Source organism: Vidua macroura, chromosome 21, assembly GCF_024509145.1.
Source record: "Vidua macroura isolate BioBank_ID:100142 chromosome 21, ASM2450914v1, whole genome shotgun sequence".
Taxonomy (NCBI): domain Eukaryota; kingdom Metazoa; phylum Chordata; class Aves; order Passeriformes; family Viduidae; genus Vidua; species Vidua macroura.
The window spans coordinates 6,145,017-6,163,845 of NC_071591.1; the positions used below are offsets into that span (position 1 = coordinate 6,145,017).

The following is an 18,829-nucleotide window of genomic DNA, read 5'->3' on the forward strand; positions in this document are numbered from 1 at the left end:
ACTGCAGCCTGTCACCAAAGGGATCCCAGGGCTGTTAATGTGGGAATAAAGCCACCATATGTGGCACATGATGTTTAGAAATCTCTCCTGTAGCAAAAAGTGGAAGTTTTCTAGGTACAGAGCCCACTAGTCTCTCTGGAGCCCCTCTGTCTGCCAGCCTTTTGGGAAACCTACCTGTTTCCCAGCTGAATACCGCTCAGCGTGGTTGTTCCGTCTCTGCTCACAAACAACCTCAGGTTACTGTCTGCAGATAGAAAAGGAAGACAGACATCAAAATCCAGAACTACTGAGGCTGCCAGGAGCTCCCCTCCCAGACACACAATCAGCATAGAACAAGTGTGTCTCAGCAGATGCACATCCACACTTTCTGCTGGTGTTCCCACAGTCATCGAGCCCCTGGGAACTCCTTTCCTTGCTCCAAAGGGGAGCCTCCACAACATGCAGCTTTGGAAGAATAAAGGCAGAGATATTAATTCAGTCATACCCCTCCAGCTGCCTCTTTTAAGGCAATTCCATTGATGCAAGTTCTTGGTCAGCTTATACACATCTGAACAGATAAGATGTGTGGCCTCTGCTTTGGTAGAGTCACTGGAGGAGAGACTCAGGCTGTTCTGCTGGTGAGAGGCAGCTGTATCCAGTCTAGTTCTAACCCACACTGAGTGAGGTATAACTCCCCACGGGGTAAGAGTGCTGCCATGTGCAACAATTTAAGGTGACTAATGGTAAATTAATGAAGCACAGATAACAAGCTAGGCTCAAGTTTAAAACTTCACAGAAAACCTCAGATAAAAAAAAATCAGATTAAAGGTTGATTTCTATGCTAAACTGGAAAATGAAACTGAAAACAAAAGCAGTTACATGTGACTGCAATGGAGAAAACCCCTTCTTAAGCTCTCCAACAGACCTGATCACAAGCACATGGTAACCCATGTTTCTGTAGAGATGTGCTGCTTCCCCTCCAGTTGTGCTCTCCTCTTTTGATAAATACCCTTGGCCTGACCCTGGACGAAGGCCACTAGAGCAGTGCAGACAGCTGATGCAACTGATCTCCACTGTGCTGAGAATCAGTATTTTTCCTCTCTCTCCCTGCATGTTTGAGCTACTATTCAATCTCTGCTGTCATGTGTGCAGCAGCAGCAAGTGCTATCTCTAAATACATGTGCAGCTCACAAATCCACGTGGTTTATAAACCACAGAAACACCCAGCAAGCACTGAAAGCAAATAGCTGTCAAAAGGATAAGGGAGCCCACGGCAGATCAGATCTCACTGTAAACTCTTGGCAGCCTTGCAAAAGAACAACCCAGACATCCCCTCTGAGGCTTCTCCACTCACCTTCAGTATTGCTGACATCTGTGAAGTCCTGACTCTGCATTATTTTCTCCACTATATCATCAGCATCGATCCTGGTGTCATCCACTCGGGTTGGGTGACTCTCCATTGAATCCTTTTTTCTCCTAGCAAGAGGAAATCCAGGAAAAACTTACTCAGCTTTTCAAGACACAGACTTCTACATACTGTCCTGCTTTTCTTGGCCACAGTCTCCTCCTCAGTGGCCACAATCTGATCCACTGCTGCCTGAAGACAAAGGAGCAGGTTTCTGTCTCTCCTTCCCAGAGAAAGGTCTTTGCTCCACTGTTACTCACCGGGAGGGTCTGTCCAGCAGGAGGGGTGGTCTGGGGGGCCGAGGTGGCTTCTCCAGTTTGTGTTCCCTCTCCCCCTCAGGATACTCCACGGTCATGCTGAGCCCCCCGGAGGCGCTGCTGCTGGTGGACGTGTTGCGGCGGTGGGTCAGGTCGGACATGCTGGAGGAGCGGGAGTGCTCCGTGCTGTAACCTGCCAACACACAGGGTCACAAACCTCAGCTGCTGCTGCTCCCACTCCTGGCAGCACAGGTAACGGGCAGGGAGCTTCACAGCAGCACTTCTGCTCCTGCACACAGAGGTTTAAACATCTATGAGCTCATCTGCAGAGACTGAACAGGAGGCTGGTATTACAGAGCAGGGTGAGAGGGATGGCTGAAAATCACTCTCACAGGGGCTTGTTGCAAGAAGGAAAAGGGATGGCACAGCTGTGTGGATCAGTGGTTACCAGAGATCTTGGACTGCTGGCTGGCATAGCTTGAGTTCCGTGAGTGCCCTGAGTGGAAAACTTCCTCTGGGCTGGACAGGTTCTGATCCGACTCTTCTGGGACACCTGCCAAGGAAAAGAGGACACTGCTTACACCATAACCAAGCCAGCACATGGTGCACTGATCAGCTGGGAGTGAACACTGATCTTGGAATAACAGATCAAGGAAGGGGCAGTCTACAGGCCAGAGCCCTGCTGTAAAGGCCAGCACAGGGCTTAGAAACACTCAGGGAGTAGGGAAGAGCACAGTGAGCTCTGTCAAGTTTATCACTATTTCTATCCAGCACATGAATTTACAAACATCTCTGGGGGCTTGTAGCATCTAGAAGGACAAGTAGTGTCTGAAACTATCCACAGTTAAAAGCATCAAGCTAAGACCAAGTAAGCATCAGATGGCCACTGGCAGTAAAGTATTTCAACCGCTGTATGGGTGCTTCTGTTACCACCTTTCCCTTTCTATTACTTGTGAGAGAGCCTGTACCACTTAAATAATCTCTGAACTTGACACCGACCCTTCAGCATAACCCCTGCTCCTCTGCTAGTCCTGCTTGTCTCTCTGGATAAGCAGGAAGCTTATCCAGAAGTGCACAAATGTAACACATTAGCCAGCTTTTTAAGAACACCACTTGCACCACGTGCTCTGTCAACTGAGGGGATGAGACTCGAGTGCTATTTTGGTGCGGTGTATCTGCCTGCACATTTGGAATGTGCTGGGAAGGAAAAAAACTGATGTGAAAATGCAGTGCCCTTGAAAACAGGCTCATACAGAAGCCAAAGAACTGCATCAGCAGCTGGAACAAGGCCACTAGACCTTAAACCAACCTCTAAAACCTTCAGAGGAACTTTTCTAGAAGATAAGTCTGAGCAACAACAGCTGAGTGCAGAACAATGGTAAGTGTCATTCAACACAGTGCAAGGCAGGGATGAGTGCAGTGCATGAATTATTAAATCCCCAGCAAAAAGAACAAATTGCTTTATCTCCACTAACAGAAATATGCATGTGGCAAATATTCAACCTTCCTCTCCCTGCTTAAATGGCTTGGTTATTCTCAATATTCTGAATGAGCAATGGGGTTGAGGATGGGTGTGGGAAAATACGAAAAATTGAAGAGTTTCTGTGCTTGCAACTGCTGGGAAAAACAAAGGAGTGTCCAGGCACAGCCACACATTGCATGGCTCCAGGGTGGGCATTCAGACCTGAGCTGAGAATGGCAGTTCTTGGCTTGGCCTGGCGCAGGGAGCCAATTGTGGAGGAGCTGCTGCTGCTGGTGGTTCCCTCGCCCTTGCAGGTCAGCTGCAGAGTAGAGTCCTGCCCCGGGATGGTGATGGATTTGGCGGTGGAAGGAGGCCTGGAATCAGAAGGGAAGGAGGTTACAGACTGCCAGGCAGGGAGCAGGCATCATTCTGTCCATCCCACCCTTCTCAGCAGGGGGAAGCTGGCAGCCCTCTGACCAGCAGCTCAAATGGGATGTTGGGCTTTGTTTTCATATATTCAAGACTGGCATCTTCCCTATCTTGGATTGCATTACAAGAAAAATTAAGTTTTTGAGGTAAATTAAGGCAAAAAGGGGTCATTCATTCATTTATACAGGACAGCAGGCTCAGAACTTGCACTGTCTTCCAGGACACCATCCAGAACTGCCCTTTCACCCCCAACATGTGTCCACTGGTCACCTGGCTTCACAAACAGGAACCAGTTTGCTGCTGTCCCACTCTCAAGTCCAGCTTCCTTTCTCTTACACCTCTTTTATAAATGAAACCTTTTATCCCAGCAACCTTGTCCCCTATGAGACCACTTTTACAGCAATCAAATAACCTTTCCCTTTTTTAACTGACTATTAAATTCTCTTTCAGTGAAACTAAAGTGTTTTTCCAGCTGTCAGAATTGTTTTTCTGGTTATTCTGTGAGCATGCAACATCCCTTTGTAAATGCTGACTGCAGAGCAGAGTTGTGAGTGCCTGGAGCCCCCTCCCTTCCTCCAGAAGTTCTTTTGGGTGGAAGCCACAGCATGTGCAGCGTGGCAAAGTGAATATTCCTGTTGGAGCCCTAACCCCTCCGTAGCCTGAAGTCTGAACTGGAACTAAAGGATCATATTATGGATTTTAAGTGAGGAGTGAGAAACAAAATCTTTGGTCTCATTCAGAGCTCTGAGGGAAGATGTTACATGAGAGGGGATCTCTGCAGTATTTTGGAAGACAGAATATTTAATGTGGGCAGCTGAATGGCTATAAAGCTTTCAGGAAACTCACAGCATGCCTTCACCAGGAAAAAACCCTCCCTAATCACCTTATCAGTGATTTGCATGCACCCAGGTGCTTTGGGGACTTCGCTTCACAGGTTTTTAAGGCTTTTACAACCTTAAGCAAGCAAAGTGCTCCTGCAGCAGCTGTGGGAGCAGCCCTTTGGTCTGTCAGCTCAGCTGCTCTGCCCCTTCCAACAACCCAGCAGGAGAAGGTTCATGGAGTGCTGCAAAAAAAATCAGTGCTTGGAAGTGATTTCCCAGCACAGCTTAATTCCTGCCTAACCCTCTAATGAGTGTCATTTACCAGAAGCTCTACTGATCAAGGACTATTCCACATGCAAAGTTTCTATTTTTAGATATTTGCACATCATCAACATAAAAGGGAAAAGTGGGAATGACTGCAAAAATCCTTCAAGAAAATTAGGTTTGACTTTCAGACTGAACCTACGTACATTAAATGGATATTTATATCCTATTCTGTGTAATTTTCAGGCATTCTAACAGTGGGACTTGCTTCCATTGCAAAGGAGCAACAGGTATTTTTGTCAGACATTATTACCAGACATCCTAGTACCCTAGATTTAAAACATTTGTTACTGCTATAAAGTTATGGTTTAAGATACTCAAAACTTCTTTATTACACTTTCTCCTGAAGCAGAAATTCTTCAGAATCAGATGACACTGATATTGTGTTCAAAAGTGTCAGAAAATACTGCAGCACTACAAAAAGCCACTCACAAAACAAACCTACCAAAAATTATGCAGCATTTTTAGCAAGAATTTGAGCTAATTTAAACACTCCAAGCTAGCTCCTAAAATTAGACCTTTAGCCCAGAATAAAACTGCTACAGGAGTTGGCCTCAAGGTAAAGCTTTCTTCTCTCATAGTGTTGGGAGGCAACATGAAATATTCCTTTGGGCACATGGCAGCCCTGCTGTGTAGTCACACACCTTCCAGCACACCACAGCAGGGCTGGGACTGTGATGCTGCACTGTGGTGTGAGGGAAGATGTGGCCAGGATATCTGTTGATTCACCAACAATTCTTGAAGCAGCAAAACTGCTCTCCAGCCTAAGTGTACTTATTTTTTCCTATCATTATGTATTAAAAAAAAACCCACATTACTGCCATTTCTCTACTAATTAATGCAAGTTGTGAGCCCTGTAGAAAAAAAAAATTAAAATGATTCAGCCTTGAAGTATTTTTGTTGCTGTTTCAATCTGAGATCTTTATCCCCCATGGTATGTGCTGAAGCGTGTCCACTTCCAAGACTGTTTTCTTTACTGACCTTTCTCCTCTTGGAGGTCAGTGAAACCAAGCCCAGAGCCATGAGAAATTCTATCCTTCATGCAAAACATGAAGTTTGTAATCAAAATCTACTGGTTTCTAAAACCTAAATTGCACCAGCAGGGAAAATACTGTGCACAGCAATAATCAAAGCTGGGAAAGCCAGAGCAGAGAACAAAACCAATGAATAGCACAGGCTGGCTGTACTTTTCTGGTTGATTCAACCAGTTTTACTGTAGTTCCCAATATCAAGTGCATCTTTTCCTCTCCCTTCAGCAATTTTAGTGTCTGCCCAGAATGGGGTACAGCCCAGGAACTCACGTTTTGAAGCAGGGGTCCCCAGAGAGCAGGGACATTCCAATTGTGACCTGGAGAGGGGACACAAGGCACATCATTAGCCATGCTGCACTGAGCTCCTCACTTCACAACAGCCAGGAGCTCAAGGGATAGGGGTAAAGATCAGCCAGATCTAGCTCCCTTCCCAGAGAAATCAGCTTCAGGGATTTAGCAAAGTATTTCCCTCCCTGCCCCAAATCCCTGGCATCAGTAACTCCAAGTGGCAGTGGCTCAGCAGGACACCAGCTGGGCCAGGTTGACAATGTCTTGTAACATTTTCCCTCCCTCCTGCTCCCATTTTTTTTTTGTCAAGGGTCACTGCTTGGCCAAATCAATGCCAAATTATCAAAGGGCAACTCTGATAATGGGAAGCTTCCCAAGTCAGTCTAGCAGCACAAAAGCAAAATCCTGACTCTGTACATAACAGGACCATCTCCTAGGCCTGGATCTGTGATCTCCCCAAAGCCCTAAGTAGGATTTCTACTGTGTAAGTTCCAGCTGTTGTACCTTTAGGATGGAGTTGTCCTGTCGGGTATTCTTAGTATCGTATCCTTCCAACAAGCAGCAACGGACAGTGGATCCGGAGCCTGCAAATTCTGCCAGGTTTAGATCAGCAAAGCCCAGCTGTAGCCAAGAAAACAATGGAGGGGAAGGTGAGAGAACAGACATTACTCCATAAAGGGATACACAGTGTCACACAGACCAAAGGGACAGAACACATCTGTGAGCACGGGCAGAAACAGGAGCCAGGACACAGAGTGGTGGCTGTGAAGATTCCCTGTTCTTGAGGATGGACAGGGTCACAGTCCTAATCCCAAGCTAGATGGACACTTGGAGGCCTTCAGGAAGTCAAGCCCATGTGGAGGAAGGGTGCACAGTAGTGGTGGTGGCCAGGACAGTGTTAACCAGCTTGCAGCCACTGCATAACCAAGGACATGGAAGGCACTAGGTCAACAATGTGGAAAAAACAGAATTACACATACACAAACATAATAAGGCACTCTTTGTATCGGGCCATCCCAGAATGCAGTGGAGCATGTGAACCAGGAGATGAAAGGATATTGTTACAGGGGAAAGTGACACCATCCTGAAAAAAACAACAGGACTATGAGCACGGGCAGCTGGAGGCCCAGAGCCATGTGGCACTGCCTGTGCCTCACCCCTCAGAGGCAGCTGCTGGGCTGGGCAGCTCCTCCTCAACACTGCTAAGGTTTAACTAGCAAGAGGTTGGTTTGACAGGCAGAAGGGAAGAGAAATATTTGGAGAGATTTAGTTGTGAGCTCTCTAAACCTTCTGTAACATATGGGAAGCAAACAGAGAAGGTGACAAAGCTGAAGATCACACGCATTTTCAAAAAGGGCACCGATCCCTCCAGAGTAAATACACACACAATGAAGAGCACCTTTGTTTTCCTGCCCTAATCCCTGGTGTATTAACACAGTGTTTTAAAGGAAAAGTTACAGCTTCTTTTATGCACAGCTTTAGGAACAGAAGGCAGTTGTGTCCCATCTCTTCTGATCAGGAGGACGTGCTGTTCTCTGTATGTAGCCAAAGCACCGAGGCGTGGAGCATCTGCGTCACAGCAAGAGCAGGGCAGCTCCCAGGGGAACAGGGAACACAGGTGGAGCAGCAGCAGGTCATTCTGTGCTCTGCAGCACATCCCTTCTGCCCTGCTGCAGACAGCTGCATGACACAACTGAATGGAGAGCCCCAACAGTAGCACCATCCCATGGAATTGTGGTGCCCCTGTCAGCTGAGGAAGCTGATAGAGAGTCCCAGCACAAAACAGTCACTGCCAGAGGAACCCAGGCTCCCACTGTTTCAAGACAAGAATCTTGCTCAAGTCTGCTCAAGATATATGATTGAGGGGGAAACAGCAGCAAGATTAATATTGCCACTTCCTTCATCCCATTCTCAAAGGGGAACTTCTGATGGCAAATGAAAAAACAAGTGGGATAGAGAGGGAACCTTTTATCAGCAAAAAAAAAAAACAAAAACAAAAACAAAAAAAAAAAAAAAAAAAAACACAAAAAAACCTTTCTCCCTCTCTTAAGAGACACTTAAAACACTTTGCCTTTAAGGCAAGTGTTTCTTCAGCCCTTGCTGCAGAAATTTCTCTGTCTCTTCTAGCCAAGGGCTATGCTGTTTCCTAATTATTCACCGATAAGGAAAAAAAAACAGTGAATTTTTATCTCTTAAGAGATAAGCAGGACAGAGGAAAGCCACAGAGGGAGATGCAATCCATCACTGTGACAAAGACACAGCACCACCACACCAGGAGAACAGCATGGCACAGGGGTGGCTCACACCCAGATGCCCCTTCCTCCAGCACAGCACTAAATTCTGAGAGGAGATCAACACTGGAGCCCAGAGTGTGGGAGAACCCTCCAGCAACCCACACGGTGTGCTGAGGTCAGAAGCTCTTTCAGGAAGCAGACTCCCAGTATATAGAGGAAAGATCCCTTAACAAAAGGATGTTTTCAGATATAACCTTTCAGAATAGTTTCCTCAGTTTTCCAGCCAGCTGATGGTGTTTCTTCCAGCTCAGGGAAAGAGTTTCTGCTTTATCAGTCCTTCCTGTTGCCTTCCGCTCTGTCACCCCTGACACCGAGGTGACATTCACGTCAAACCCAAAGGTGTGCAAGGCACTGGAAACTCTGCCTGGAGCACAAACAGCCCCATCACCCTCAGTCCCTGCTGACGGGGACCAGGTACAGAGGGCATTCACAAGTTTCATTTTCCTCTCCATCTGCTGCCATGACTGGAGAAGTTCTCAGCTGAATAGGATAGTTTAGAAAGGTGGGGACTCATGGTGTAGAATGGAAAAATAGCTGGATGGACATGCACCACAGATGTCTGCTAGAAACATTAGGAAGCCCAGATCAGTTCTGTCATGAGAATCTGCTTGGAACAAGCCTAGTTCACAGGGCAAGACTGCAATCTGGTGTGACATCTCTCATTTCTGAGCTGCTTCAGATCATCTTCTCAGAGAACACATCTGCCTTTTCCACAGGAGACCAAGCAAGATACCAGCCCAAGACATGACAAATACTTGAGATTTGGTCTCCAGTTCTGAGCTGGAGGAAGTCAGTCTCTTTTAAATACCACTAAACACAACTGAAGACTGAGCAAAAAGGAAGTAGGTTAGAACATGACCTGAATAAGGTCTCCAGGTTAACTCTACCATAAAAACGTGCCTTCAGGCTTCCTTTAATTCTGCCTTCCTAAATCCTGCAGAAAGCTTGAGGATGGACTTTGCAGGAGGCAAAGGCTGATGCATTTGCTATGTCTCTTCCTCCAGCTATGCTGCTCTCCCTGGACATGCAGCTCTGCAGAATGAATAGCCTTCCCACAGTGTGAATCTACTGAAAGAGAAACTGATGGCCCTAGAGACTATGTCCTAATTAGCAACAAAAAAGGAACAATGCCACACTGCCATCTCCCACCCAGCACAGCAGAACACAGGAGCTAGTGCAGTAGATCCTTCACAGCCAGTTGCCTCCATGGCCTCAGAAAGGGTATTGATGAGAAGGAATTCTTACATGGCTGTGTGTGACCAAAGCATCTGTTTATTAGAAACCAGCAGCAGTGACTCATTTTCAAACAAACATCATTTCGGGCACTGTGTGAGCTCAGCTTCTAAGCCAACATTGTCTCTTGATCCAGCACAAGGAGGAGAAGGGGGTGGCCCATTGTCTGTCCCGCAGCACAGGCAAGAAAAAGTGAGGAAAAGAAACCAAGACTAAGATCCCTGCTGATCTGTTTGGCTTTTGCCTCGGTGTCTCCTGTTCTCTGGCAGGCAGTGATTTCTGCTGTAGGCTCCTGCCTGCTCTGCTGAGGCAGTGAGGTGCCTGCCCCCGCTGGCTGCCATGCTCTGGAGAACAGAACTGGAGTCTGTTTCTTAATTAGAGACATGCTGCCAGAAGCCAGAGAGTTCACATCTGACTCAGAACTTCCCCAAAGTTTGAGGACATGCAGATCATCTCTCCAACCCCCATCTCAAATCCATATCCAGTGCAATCTGGATCCTGTCCCAGCAAGTCGAGTTTTTTGGGAAATCTCTTAACTCAGACTTAAACTAAGAACTAATGAATATCTCTCCAGATTGGTCCATGCAGCAGCCACTGGTTTCTAATGGGTGTAAAGCACTAGAAGGAGACAAGACCATCTCCACTCTGCTATATTTGCCATTTCTATGCTCTTACCTTTGAGTAGGTTTTTCCGCCCTTCAGCTCCTATATTGGGAAACAAAACAAAACAGGAAAAGCAGCTATTATATGTGATGGGGCAACAGGGGGAAAGTCATTACTCAGTCCTGGAATCTGCTCTCAGGATTCACAAGCCTCTCTCTCAAGGGTTACCACCACCTTGGTCACTCCCATCCTCCATCAAGGACTCTTCTTGGACAGAGAGGCTCCGTTCCAGCATATCCTGTCCCAAACAATCTTTCCTTCCCACCACAGTCCACACAATTTTTCTTGCTGCCAAAAAGCAGCCAGTAACCAGCTGCCAGTACACTACTGGTGGTGTTACCTGCCAGAAGCAAAGCTGGATGCTCACCTTACGGACAGACACTCGGCAGATGCAGGGGTCCAGGAGCCCTGTGGCAGGGTTGGCACTCATTTTACACACAAAGGTGAATTTCTTTTTCCAGCGGACACAGTTTTCCTGAACTTCCTCTCTACGAGAATGGAAAAAAAAAATCAAATAAAGGTACAAAGCCAAATCAAGACCAGCTATTAAGTATCTTTTTAAATGACTGGCATCCTAGCCCATAAAGATCCCCTGCAACAGCTTGGTTCACCTGAAACTGAACCACACAAAGGTGTTAAGTTAGCATCAAGCTTTTCCTAGTCAATACAGGTAAAATCCACCCAGGTTACAGAAATACTAATCATCTCATCAGCAGAATTTGCCTTTAAAACTCTCACACGCTCTCTGACATTTCCTGCTCAGCCAGTTTAGCTCATTCACCGTCCGGCCTGCATGGAGCAAATCTCCATACCCAAACTGGGCTGAAGGATCACAAGCTTATCTCCCTCCAGCATGTCTGTTTGTACAGTCTCTGCACAGCAAACTGCTCTGTGTCCTGGATGGCCTGTCCTTCCCCGCTCCTCGGGCTGGGACTAAGCCAGTGAGGATGACCAGCTTGAAGGAGGACAAAAACACATGTGGAAATGCTCCTGGTGCAAGCAGACAGGGTCACACCAAGCAAACACTGCACTTCAAATCCTGCAGGGGTTCAGCCAGGGAAGAGGTGGTTTTGCTTGCACAGCTTCTGAGCAGACCATCCTGATCTCCAGAGTGAGTGGAGAAGCACATGGCTCTGGCATAGCCTGAGCCTGCAGGAGGAAGAGAAGAAGCCTTCCTGAGTGCAGGAATCACTTCAGGTACAGCTCTGGCTTCCACACAGCCCCCAGGGGAAGATGGATTTTACCTTTCCAAGGAAGCTGGTTCAAAGGAGCCTGGAAACAAGGTGTGTGGGTCCTTCCACGAGGCTCTGGTTTCCTGAGCCTCTACAGGACCTGATCCATTACTGGCTCAGAGCCTGGCCCTCAGCCAGTTCAGTTCTCAATGTAATGAGGCGGGGGGAGGAAGGGAAGGCACTGCTGACAGCTGTGAGCAAGCAAGTCTGACTCTTATCTCTCCTCCTAGCACAGGACAAAGGTGCAAGGGCAGCTGATAAACTGTTTGCTTTAGCAGGGAAAGGGAGGCTTCCCACCATCTGACCCAGGCAGGGCGTAAGCCAAAGGGACTGGTGGCAAAGGGGAGAGTGATCAGCTCTGGTAGTGTCTCCACTCCTTCTGGGAAGGAAGGGGAAGAAGCTGTAGCTCACGTTCCATTAGGGCAACCTCGAGGTGAGCCCAAAGGGACAGATCCAGGGATTCAATCCTGAGCCAGGAGGTCCCTGCTGATCCTCCAAGACATTGTGTGGGACCAAATGTGCCAGCCAAGGCAGACACAGAGAAGAGAAAAGGAATAGCTGACAAAAAATTGAAACCCGTAATCCTCTGTAATGCAGATAAAGGCTGATCATCCCTGTTTAAAACAAGAGAAAACAGAAGGCAACAATTCCTTCAAGGTAGAGAACTTAAATCCCTTCCAGACAGAACTCAGGCTCGCTATTGAAGTCAGTAAAAAGTGAGACATCTAAGTGCCAAAAATACCTTTGAATCTGGGATTATTAATTCAAGATGAGATCTGGTTCTCATTACTCCACTCAACTCACCCCAGCTCTCTCAGACAGGAGAAAGAAACACAACCAGAGGGATTAAAAAGGTTTTGCTTATAATAAAATATTCACCCATGCCAGCCAAATTAGACACGTTACATTTCAAATATGAGTGCATTAAACCTGCCTCAACAATAAGCATCCTAAATGACCTAAAGGAAGGAAAAACTCAAGATACAGATGAGAAAAGGTATGCAACAGAATGGAAAACCACCTGTGATCACATGCTTCAGAAACACAAGGCAGGTACAGGGGGATGCAGGAAACACTGAATATTTTAGCAGCATTAGTCACCTTTGGAAAGGAACTGCTATTTTCTAGAGAGCAAGGCTAATGCTAAAGCTACTACAGACACCAGAGCTCCAAGTGAATGCTGGAAGGCAGCTACAAGTGAAAGATGTTCGATCAGACAGCAGCACATGGGAGCACACCTTGTTCCCAACCCTGAGCAGAGCTCTAACTCCTGCCAGACCAGCATTCATGGGACTAAGCTCCAGCTCCCAGAGCACATGCCTGGCTCCCACAGCTGCAGGATCACCAGTGGATCAAGAGCTGCTCCAGCATGTGAGTTTCCTTACTCAGGAGTTCTCACTCGTTTTACAATGCAGCCATGATTAAGCATCTGCTGGATGCTGCTAAGTCCAATGAAGGCTAATTACTTCAAAACGTGGTAAAAAGTACTGATTAGCAATACAGAGCTCCATAGCTAATTTGCCTTTAGCCTAAGCTCCTCTAACAGACATTCTGCTTCTTATTAAGGATGTACGTTGGCTTTCCAGAACTGCTGTAGATACCACACAGTGCAAGGGATTAGGAAAAGGATTTGGGGGTGTTATGTTACCCACAGCACTGTGATCATGAACCTCAGCTGCAGGTGCACACACAGCTTAGGGGTTTTGTGCCTTTGGAACAGTCTGCACAGGGCAAGAAGGAGTTTAAAAGTCAAAATTCAGAGCTGCTTTCCAGTCACAAGTTTCACAATCATTCAATAATGAATTTCAACCATTTTTGGTTTTTTATTTTAAAGGGTGGGGGCTGGGTCTGTATCATTAGACAAGCAAGCAACAGCTCTATTGTTTCAAACTGAACTCTAAAAAATTAGTTCCACATTTCCAAAAGATGGCATATGGAGAAGCAATGGGCTTTGCCTATCCACCTCCCTTCAAGCTATCGTTAGGCTGGTAATTAGAGAACATTAAAAAAGGGACAAAAAAAAAAAGAGAATTCAGATGATGAGCAGTTTTGTATTTAGCCCTGGAATATTCTCTGATGTACAATTATGAACCATCATACAGAAACAAAAAAACGCCCAAGAAGCATGGTGAGGGCTGCACTGAGAGAAGTTTTCTTTCATCCTAATCACAAGGCAACTAAAAGTAAAGCAGAAACTAACAGCTTAAAACCAGAAGTGTCTAATTTTAAGTTTCACTCTGTATTTGGAGAACCAGAAATAGTTCACACCAATGGCAGGTCTAGGTGCCAATGCAACGGGTCTTCAGAAGTTTTATTTTAGAAAAGCTGTCTATATCATTTTGCAAAAAGACTCCCAGAAGGTTGAATCCCTGCCAAGCTAAGCTTTGCCCTCTTCTGACTTCAGACTTATTCAAAGCTGTGTAATTACTCTTTCCAGACCTAAATATACCTCCTCAGAATAAATCAGTGCAATCCTGTGGCAGCTTTTGTGAAAAGTGGAGTTTTAGAAAGAGCTTTGTGAGGTTTTCTAATCCTGGAGCTGCTCATCAACCTCCAGCTTGAGGAAGAGTTTTTTGCATCCCTCATCCATCATCCTACATTTCAAGAGAAGATCTACCAGAAAAAGAGCAGCTGGAAGATGCTTCACTATGGCATGGTGAGAATTCAAGTAATGGGAATGATGCACAGCAGGGCCCACTGCTTTAGCTGCTTTTGGAGAGGCAGCAGTGAACTCAGGGAAGCCTCCAGTGCCACTTTGGGTTGAGATCTCACACACAGCTCTGGAGACAGGCAGAAAAACACACAACAAACAGACCTTAAAGAAGAAATGTTTCCCAGCTGTGGTTTAAGTGCCATGGACAGACGAGCACTGCTACAGACGAGCACAAAGCTACAAGGCTCACTCTGAATTCAAGTTGGTAAAGCAAACACTTCTAGAAAAAGACCACATATACATCCCATGCTATCTTGGGCTACTGTGAACCTCTCTCCCACATGAAAATCCAGCTAATGAAACACTAGAGCAGAGATTAAAACTTCTATTTACAGACTCAGAGCTGAGTTGTGGGTATCAACCTTCCAACACACCACCCGCTGAAACACTTTTGCCTTGCTGAAGCATTTAGAAAAGCAGATGTTTCACTCTTGCTTTATGGCAGTTGCCACGCATAAGACAGTGTCATAAAAAGGCCACAGCCTTACTGGAAGGGCTGCAGCAACAAAAAATAGCTTTTAATGTCAAACCTTTCACTAGAGCAGCGTGTCTCAGTCTGCTGTTTCATGCATGGGCAAATGTGGGAAAACCTCAGGCTAAATGGGACAGTACAGAGATAAGCACGCACAAAGAGCTTCTTATTCAGATTTACTCCTCCTCGTTACACAGAGGGGAAGGGTAAGCTTTCCTATTTCTGATGCTCAGTCCACATGCTCACTGTCCCCCCTCTGAGATGTGGATCTGTGTCAGAGCCTTCAAGCAGAACTAATCCCCCTCTCAACAGACCTAGTCCTCTGCACCCTCCTCCTCCCTGGTTCACCACTGCAGCAGGAGCAGCAGCATCTTATCTGATAAGGCACAGGAGAGATAATACCATTTTAAAGAGGCTGCCAAGCCAGCTCCCAGCTCAGATTCTTTTAAGTGCAGTGAAAAACAGCCCTTCAAGGGGCCCTGACACACACCAGCAGTGGGTCTTCTGGGGAGTAAGGGAACACAATCCCTGCAATGCAGGTACAGTCCCCTCAATCACAGAGAAACAGAAGATCACATTATTTCAGCAAATTGCACTGGAAAAGCATCTTCTAACACCATTTCTTTACACAGCTCTGCTTTCATCTGCAGAGACACAGTTAAAACAGTCCCATCTAACCCCCAGCCCTTCCAAAGGCTGAATTAGAGCAGAATCACTGACACTCTTGTAGCTTGGAAAAGCCTGGAACAATCCTGCATTTTGCTCCAGAGAAGACAGTTACTATTTTAACTAGATTATCTAGTGCGAAGCTGTAGGAGAGACCTTTGGTAAGTGCAAGGAAAAATCCCTGAAAAGCCTGTTTCAAAACTGACTTTCTAGGATGCTCAGGAACCAGAACACCCCGGAGTTCACAGCACACCAAAATATATCCCATCCTACTAACACAGCAGGTCCTGCTACAAACAGTGCCTAATCACTGCCTATAAAACACAGGAATTACAAAAGTGGGTGAACATACATATGTAATACAAAGCAAGCCCTCATTTAGCCATTAGCTGGTTTAGAGTTACAATCCAGAACCTGCAGGTATCTCCAAATAATGGGCTTAGGACAGGGCACTTCACGGCAGTACACACCTTATTAAAGAAAAATGCAGCTCTGAGGCTTTGCCATCCTGATGCCTGGCAAGGAAAAGGAGAGGAATCCACAATGAGCAGGATGCACTGTGGGCAGACACCACAGGAACAGGTCACATTGGTAAAGCTTAGGGCTGCCATCACCTGCTTAATTTTGTTGTCAAGCTCATGGAGGCCAAACAGAGGTAGGAAAGAAGGAGCAAACACAATGTAGGAATAGGTGCTGGGAAGCTCAGTGGAAACACATGCAGGAATGAGAAGTGACACACCATATCCCCTGGGGAACATCTTACAGAATCATTAAAACCAGCTGGATACACAATGTATGAAATCCTAGTTTAACCTGGAGGCGGACATCTGCTTTACAAGCTTACACAGAGGGGTTGTGCCTTCCCTGAGCAGAAGCAGTGCAAGGGCTGCAGGGAACTCCCAACAATAAAGTTACTCTGCTGTGCCTGAGCTTACATCACTGGCTAGAACAACTGCCAACCCAAGGAGCTGGACGTCTCCCCCTCTGCAAACAACCCCATATTCTCCAGCTGACAAGTGCTGGTTGTTGTTCAGTAGACATGAGCAGTTATGATGGAAAAATGGCTCAGAGACAGATGATGCAGACTGTGTTACTGAGAGAACTAAGCAAGCCTTTGTCATTTGAAACAAGTCTTATTTGGATGTTTCATTGCAAGTGTTTTAAACAAGGGTTCAGCAGTAAGGTCACTGCATCTACCAACCTACTCATAAAATGAACTTTTGAACTCCCAGCAAACCCATTCCAATGGCCCACGGTGAAGGACACCTACCCTCATCTCCCTTGTGACATCAGCTTACACCTGTTCAGTTCTTCATTTGCACCAGAGCAGTGAGATGTAAAGGCTCCCTAAATGCTAAATGTGTACACCAATGCTTTCAGAATGAGCCAATCACACAGCCCAGCATTTCTGAGGGACAACAAGGCAAGCTCCAAAACTTCTGCAGGGCTTCACCTGCTGTCTCAGTTCTACCTCACAGCAGGAGATGGACATACATCCACTCCTGCTGTTCACTGGCAGCTGGGGAGGTGGGGAGAAGTGAACAGGGAAGGAAGAGTAGGGGAAAGTCAGCTCAGGAAACCAGATTCCACTTATGCAGTTAAGAGCACAGGCTGCTTAATCCTTACTTGACTGGACATGAGACAAATACAGGAAAAAGGATTAATGGCAAATGTACAGGAAAAAAAAAATAGCTAATGGAAGAAACTCCAGCCACAACTGAGATACCAAGGTAAGGAACAATCAAGGCAGCTTCACTGGGGGACAGGGGATGATGATGACAGCACTGAGTATGTGCAAGGCAGCCGAGGAAAGAACTGGAGCAAAAACAATAAGGCAAGCATGAACTAAAAACAGTATTCAAAGAATGATTTAGATATCGTCCTTTGGAGTAAGCTGGTATCTAGCAGGCAAGGGATTGACTTTTTATAGCTTTAACCTTATTTCCAGAAAAAGCCTATTTCTGTAAAGTATGTCTTTGGAGCTGTGTCTTACAGTTCCCTCCAAGGCAGTGATCAATCTTGATGAAGGTCCACCAGTACAAGCCAGGGAGTGATAATCCCTGCTGGAGAATGGGAGTGTCAGTCAATCACCAGAACAAAACCCTCCAGCATGAGCATTCCTAGTTGTGTATTAACAGCTTCTTTGAAAGTCATTCAGTTATGTCTGCACCCCAGTCACATGAACCCAGACGTGTCTTTTGGAAGTGACAGACATGAAATGCTGCACCTCACGCACTATGTCCCATAGGCAAGAGCTTTCCAGTGCAGTGCATCCCATGTACTCCAGATCACTGCACTAGGTAGCCAGGCTCTCCAGTACATTCAGGGCTTCTCAAACCACTGGGAGTTATTCTAGAAGAAATATTGCTAATCATTCCTTGTATCTGTATCTTAAAACTATTAAACTCCTCCTAACATGAATTATGTTAAAAATACCATAAGAAATGAAACAATGGAGGTTATTAAAAAAAATCACAAGCAGCTGGTGACCAAGTGCTCCAGGAGAAGCTGCATAAGGAAACAAAAATTATGCCAAATGGAGAAAGTAACTCGCAGAAAAATGACCCTTTAGAACTTAAGCTATAGAACAAGTCAGATAAGTTTTGGAAGGGTAAGCAAGGGTGAAGCAGGGAGAAGGCATGGAGAAATAATTCTAACAGACTTGGCTGCAAGCAGCAAGGGATGGGTACATGGCACTTTAAAGATGGGACATGCCCAGCAGAGCCACTCTGCTTTGAGGTATTTGTAATTTACATTCTATCATCTGGAAGAAAAGCTGGACATCAGGAAAACAAATGCAAGAAGGGAGTGTAACAGTAAATGCTGCGCAATCTATTGTTACACACTGTGCTGAAGGCAGACCAACCCAGAGCAACACATATCCAAGGACTTCTTGCCACATCTACAGAGCACGAGCTCTTTCTGGTCTGAGGCCAGGGATGTGTGCCAGGAGCAAAAACATCACAAGCAAAGAACTACCAAACTCCTAAGTGTAAAGAAAGGAATAACTGGATAGATGACTCAGTTACTAAAACACAAGGCTGTAATAACGTGCGTATTGAATGCTGAAAGACGCATTTGCCTTTTTTGAACTCTCATCATGCACTGAGTCACCACACCAACTCCTACTTCCATTGTTCCGATAGACTGTGTCGGAGCTGGGCTAGCCAGGAATGAGCCATGTGCCAGGCTGCCAAGCCCACCACCAGTGCTTTCCTCCCATAACCAAATCCACAAGGATTTAACTTTCAGAAGAAACCAGAGCAGGTTTCTGCCCTGCAGATTGCACTTGAGTCTGCTCAGGTCAGCCACCAGCTCCCACACTCAGGGTTTTGTCCCTTCTCCAGCCTGGCTCACATGTGTTGTTCCTCTTGCTTTCCCTTGTTCCTCGTGCTATCTTGCAGTTCACATCCACCATGCTCTGAAAAACAAACTCTGGGCCTAAATACCTCTTAGATCTAATATTCCACAACTACAACCACTGAACAATGTGCATAAAACAGGCATGAGGACAACTTAACTAAGTTACCTCTTATGAACTCAAACCTGCACCTCCCGTC

The 18,829-nt window shown here is 46.1% G+C and overlaps 1 protein-coding gene across 3 annotated transcripts in view; it reads right to left on the bottom strand.

Annotated features, from left to right (window-relative positions):
- The window catches only part of EEIG1 (estrogen-induced osteoclastogenesis regulator 1), a 37,049-nt gene that overhangs the window by 5,873 nt on the left and 12,347 nt on the right, over positions 1–18,829 (bottom strand). For all 3 annotated transcript variants that reach the window (XM_053996663.1, XM_053996664.1, XM_053996662.1), the window contains exons 3-11: positions 10,554–10,674; positions 10,199–10,228; positions 6,501–6,617; positions 5,979–6,025; positions 3,326–3,477; positions 2,090–2,194; positions 1,645–1,834; positions 1,334–1,455; positions 175–244 (exon numbers count right to left, since the gene is read on the bottom strand). In XM_053996663.1, the coding sequence (XP_053852638.1) occupies positions 175–244; positions 1,334–1,455; positions 1,645–1,834; positions 2,090–2,194; positions 3,326–3,477; positions 5,979–6,025; positions 6,501–6,617; positions 10,199–10,228; positions 10,554–10,674 (954 nt within the window). The remainder of the gene's footprint in view (positions 1–174; positions 245–1,333; positions 1,456–1,644; positions 1,835–2,089; positions 2,195–3,325; positions 3,478–5,978; positions 6,026–6,500; positions 6,618–10,198; positions 10,229–10,553; positions 10,675–18,829) is intronic.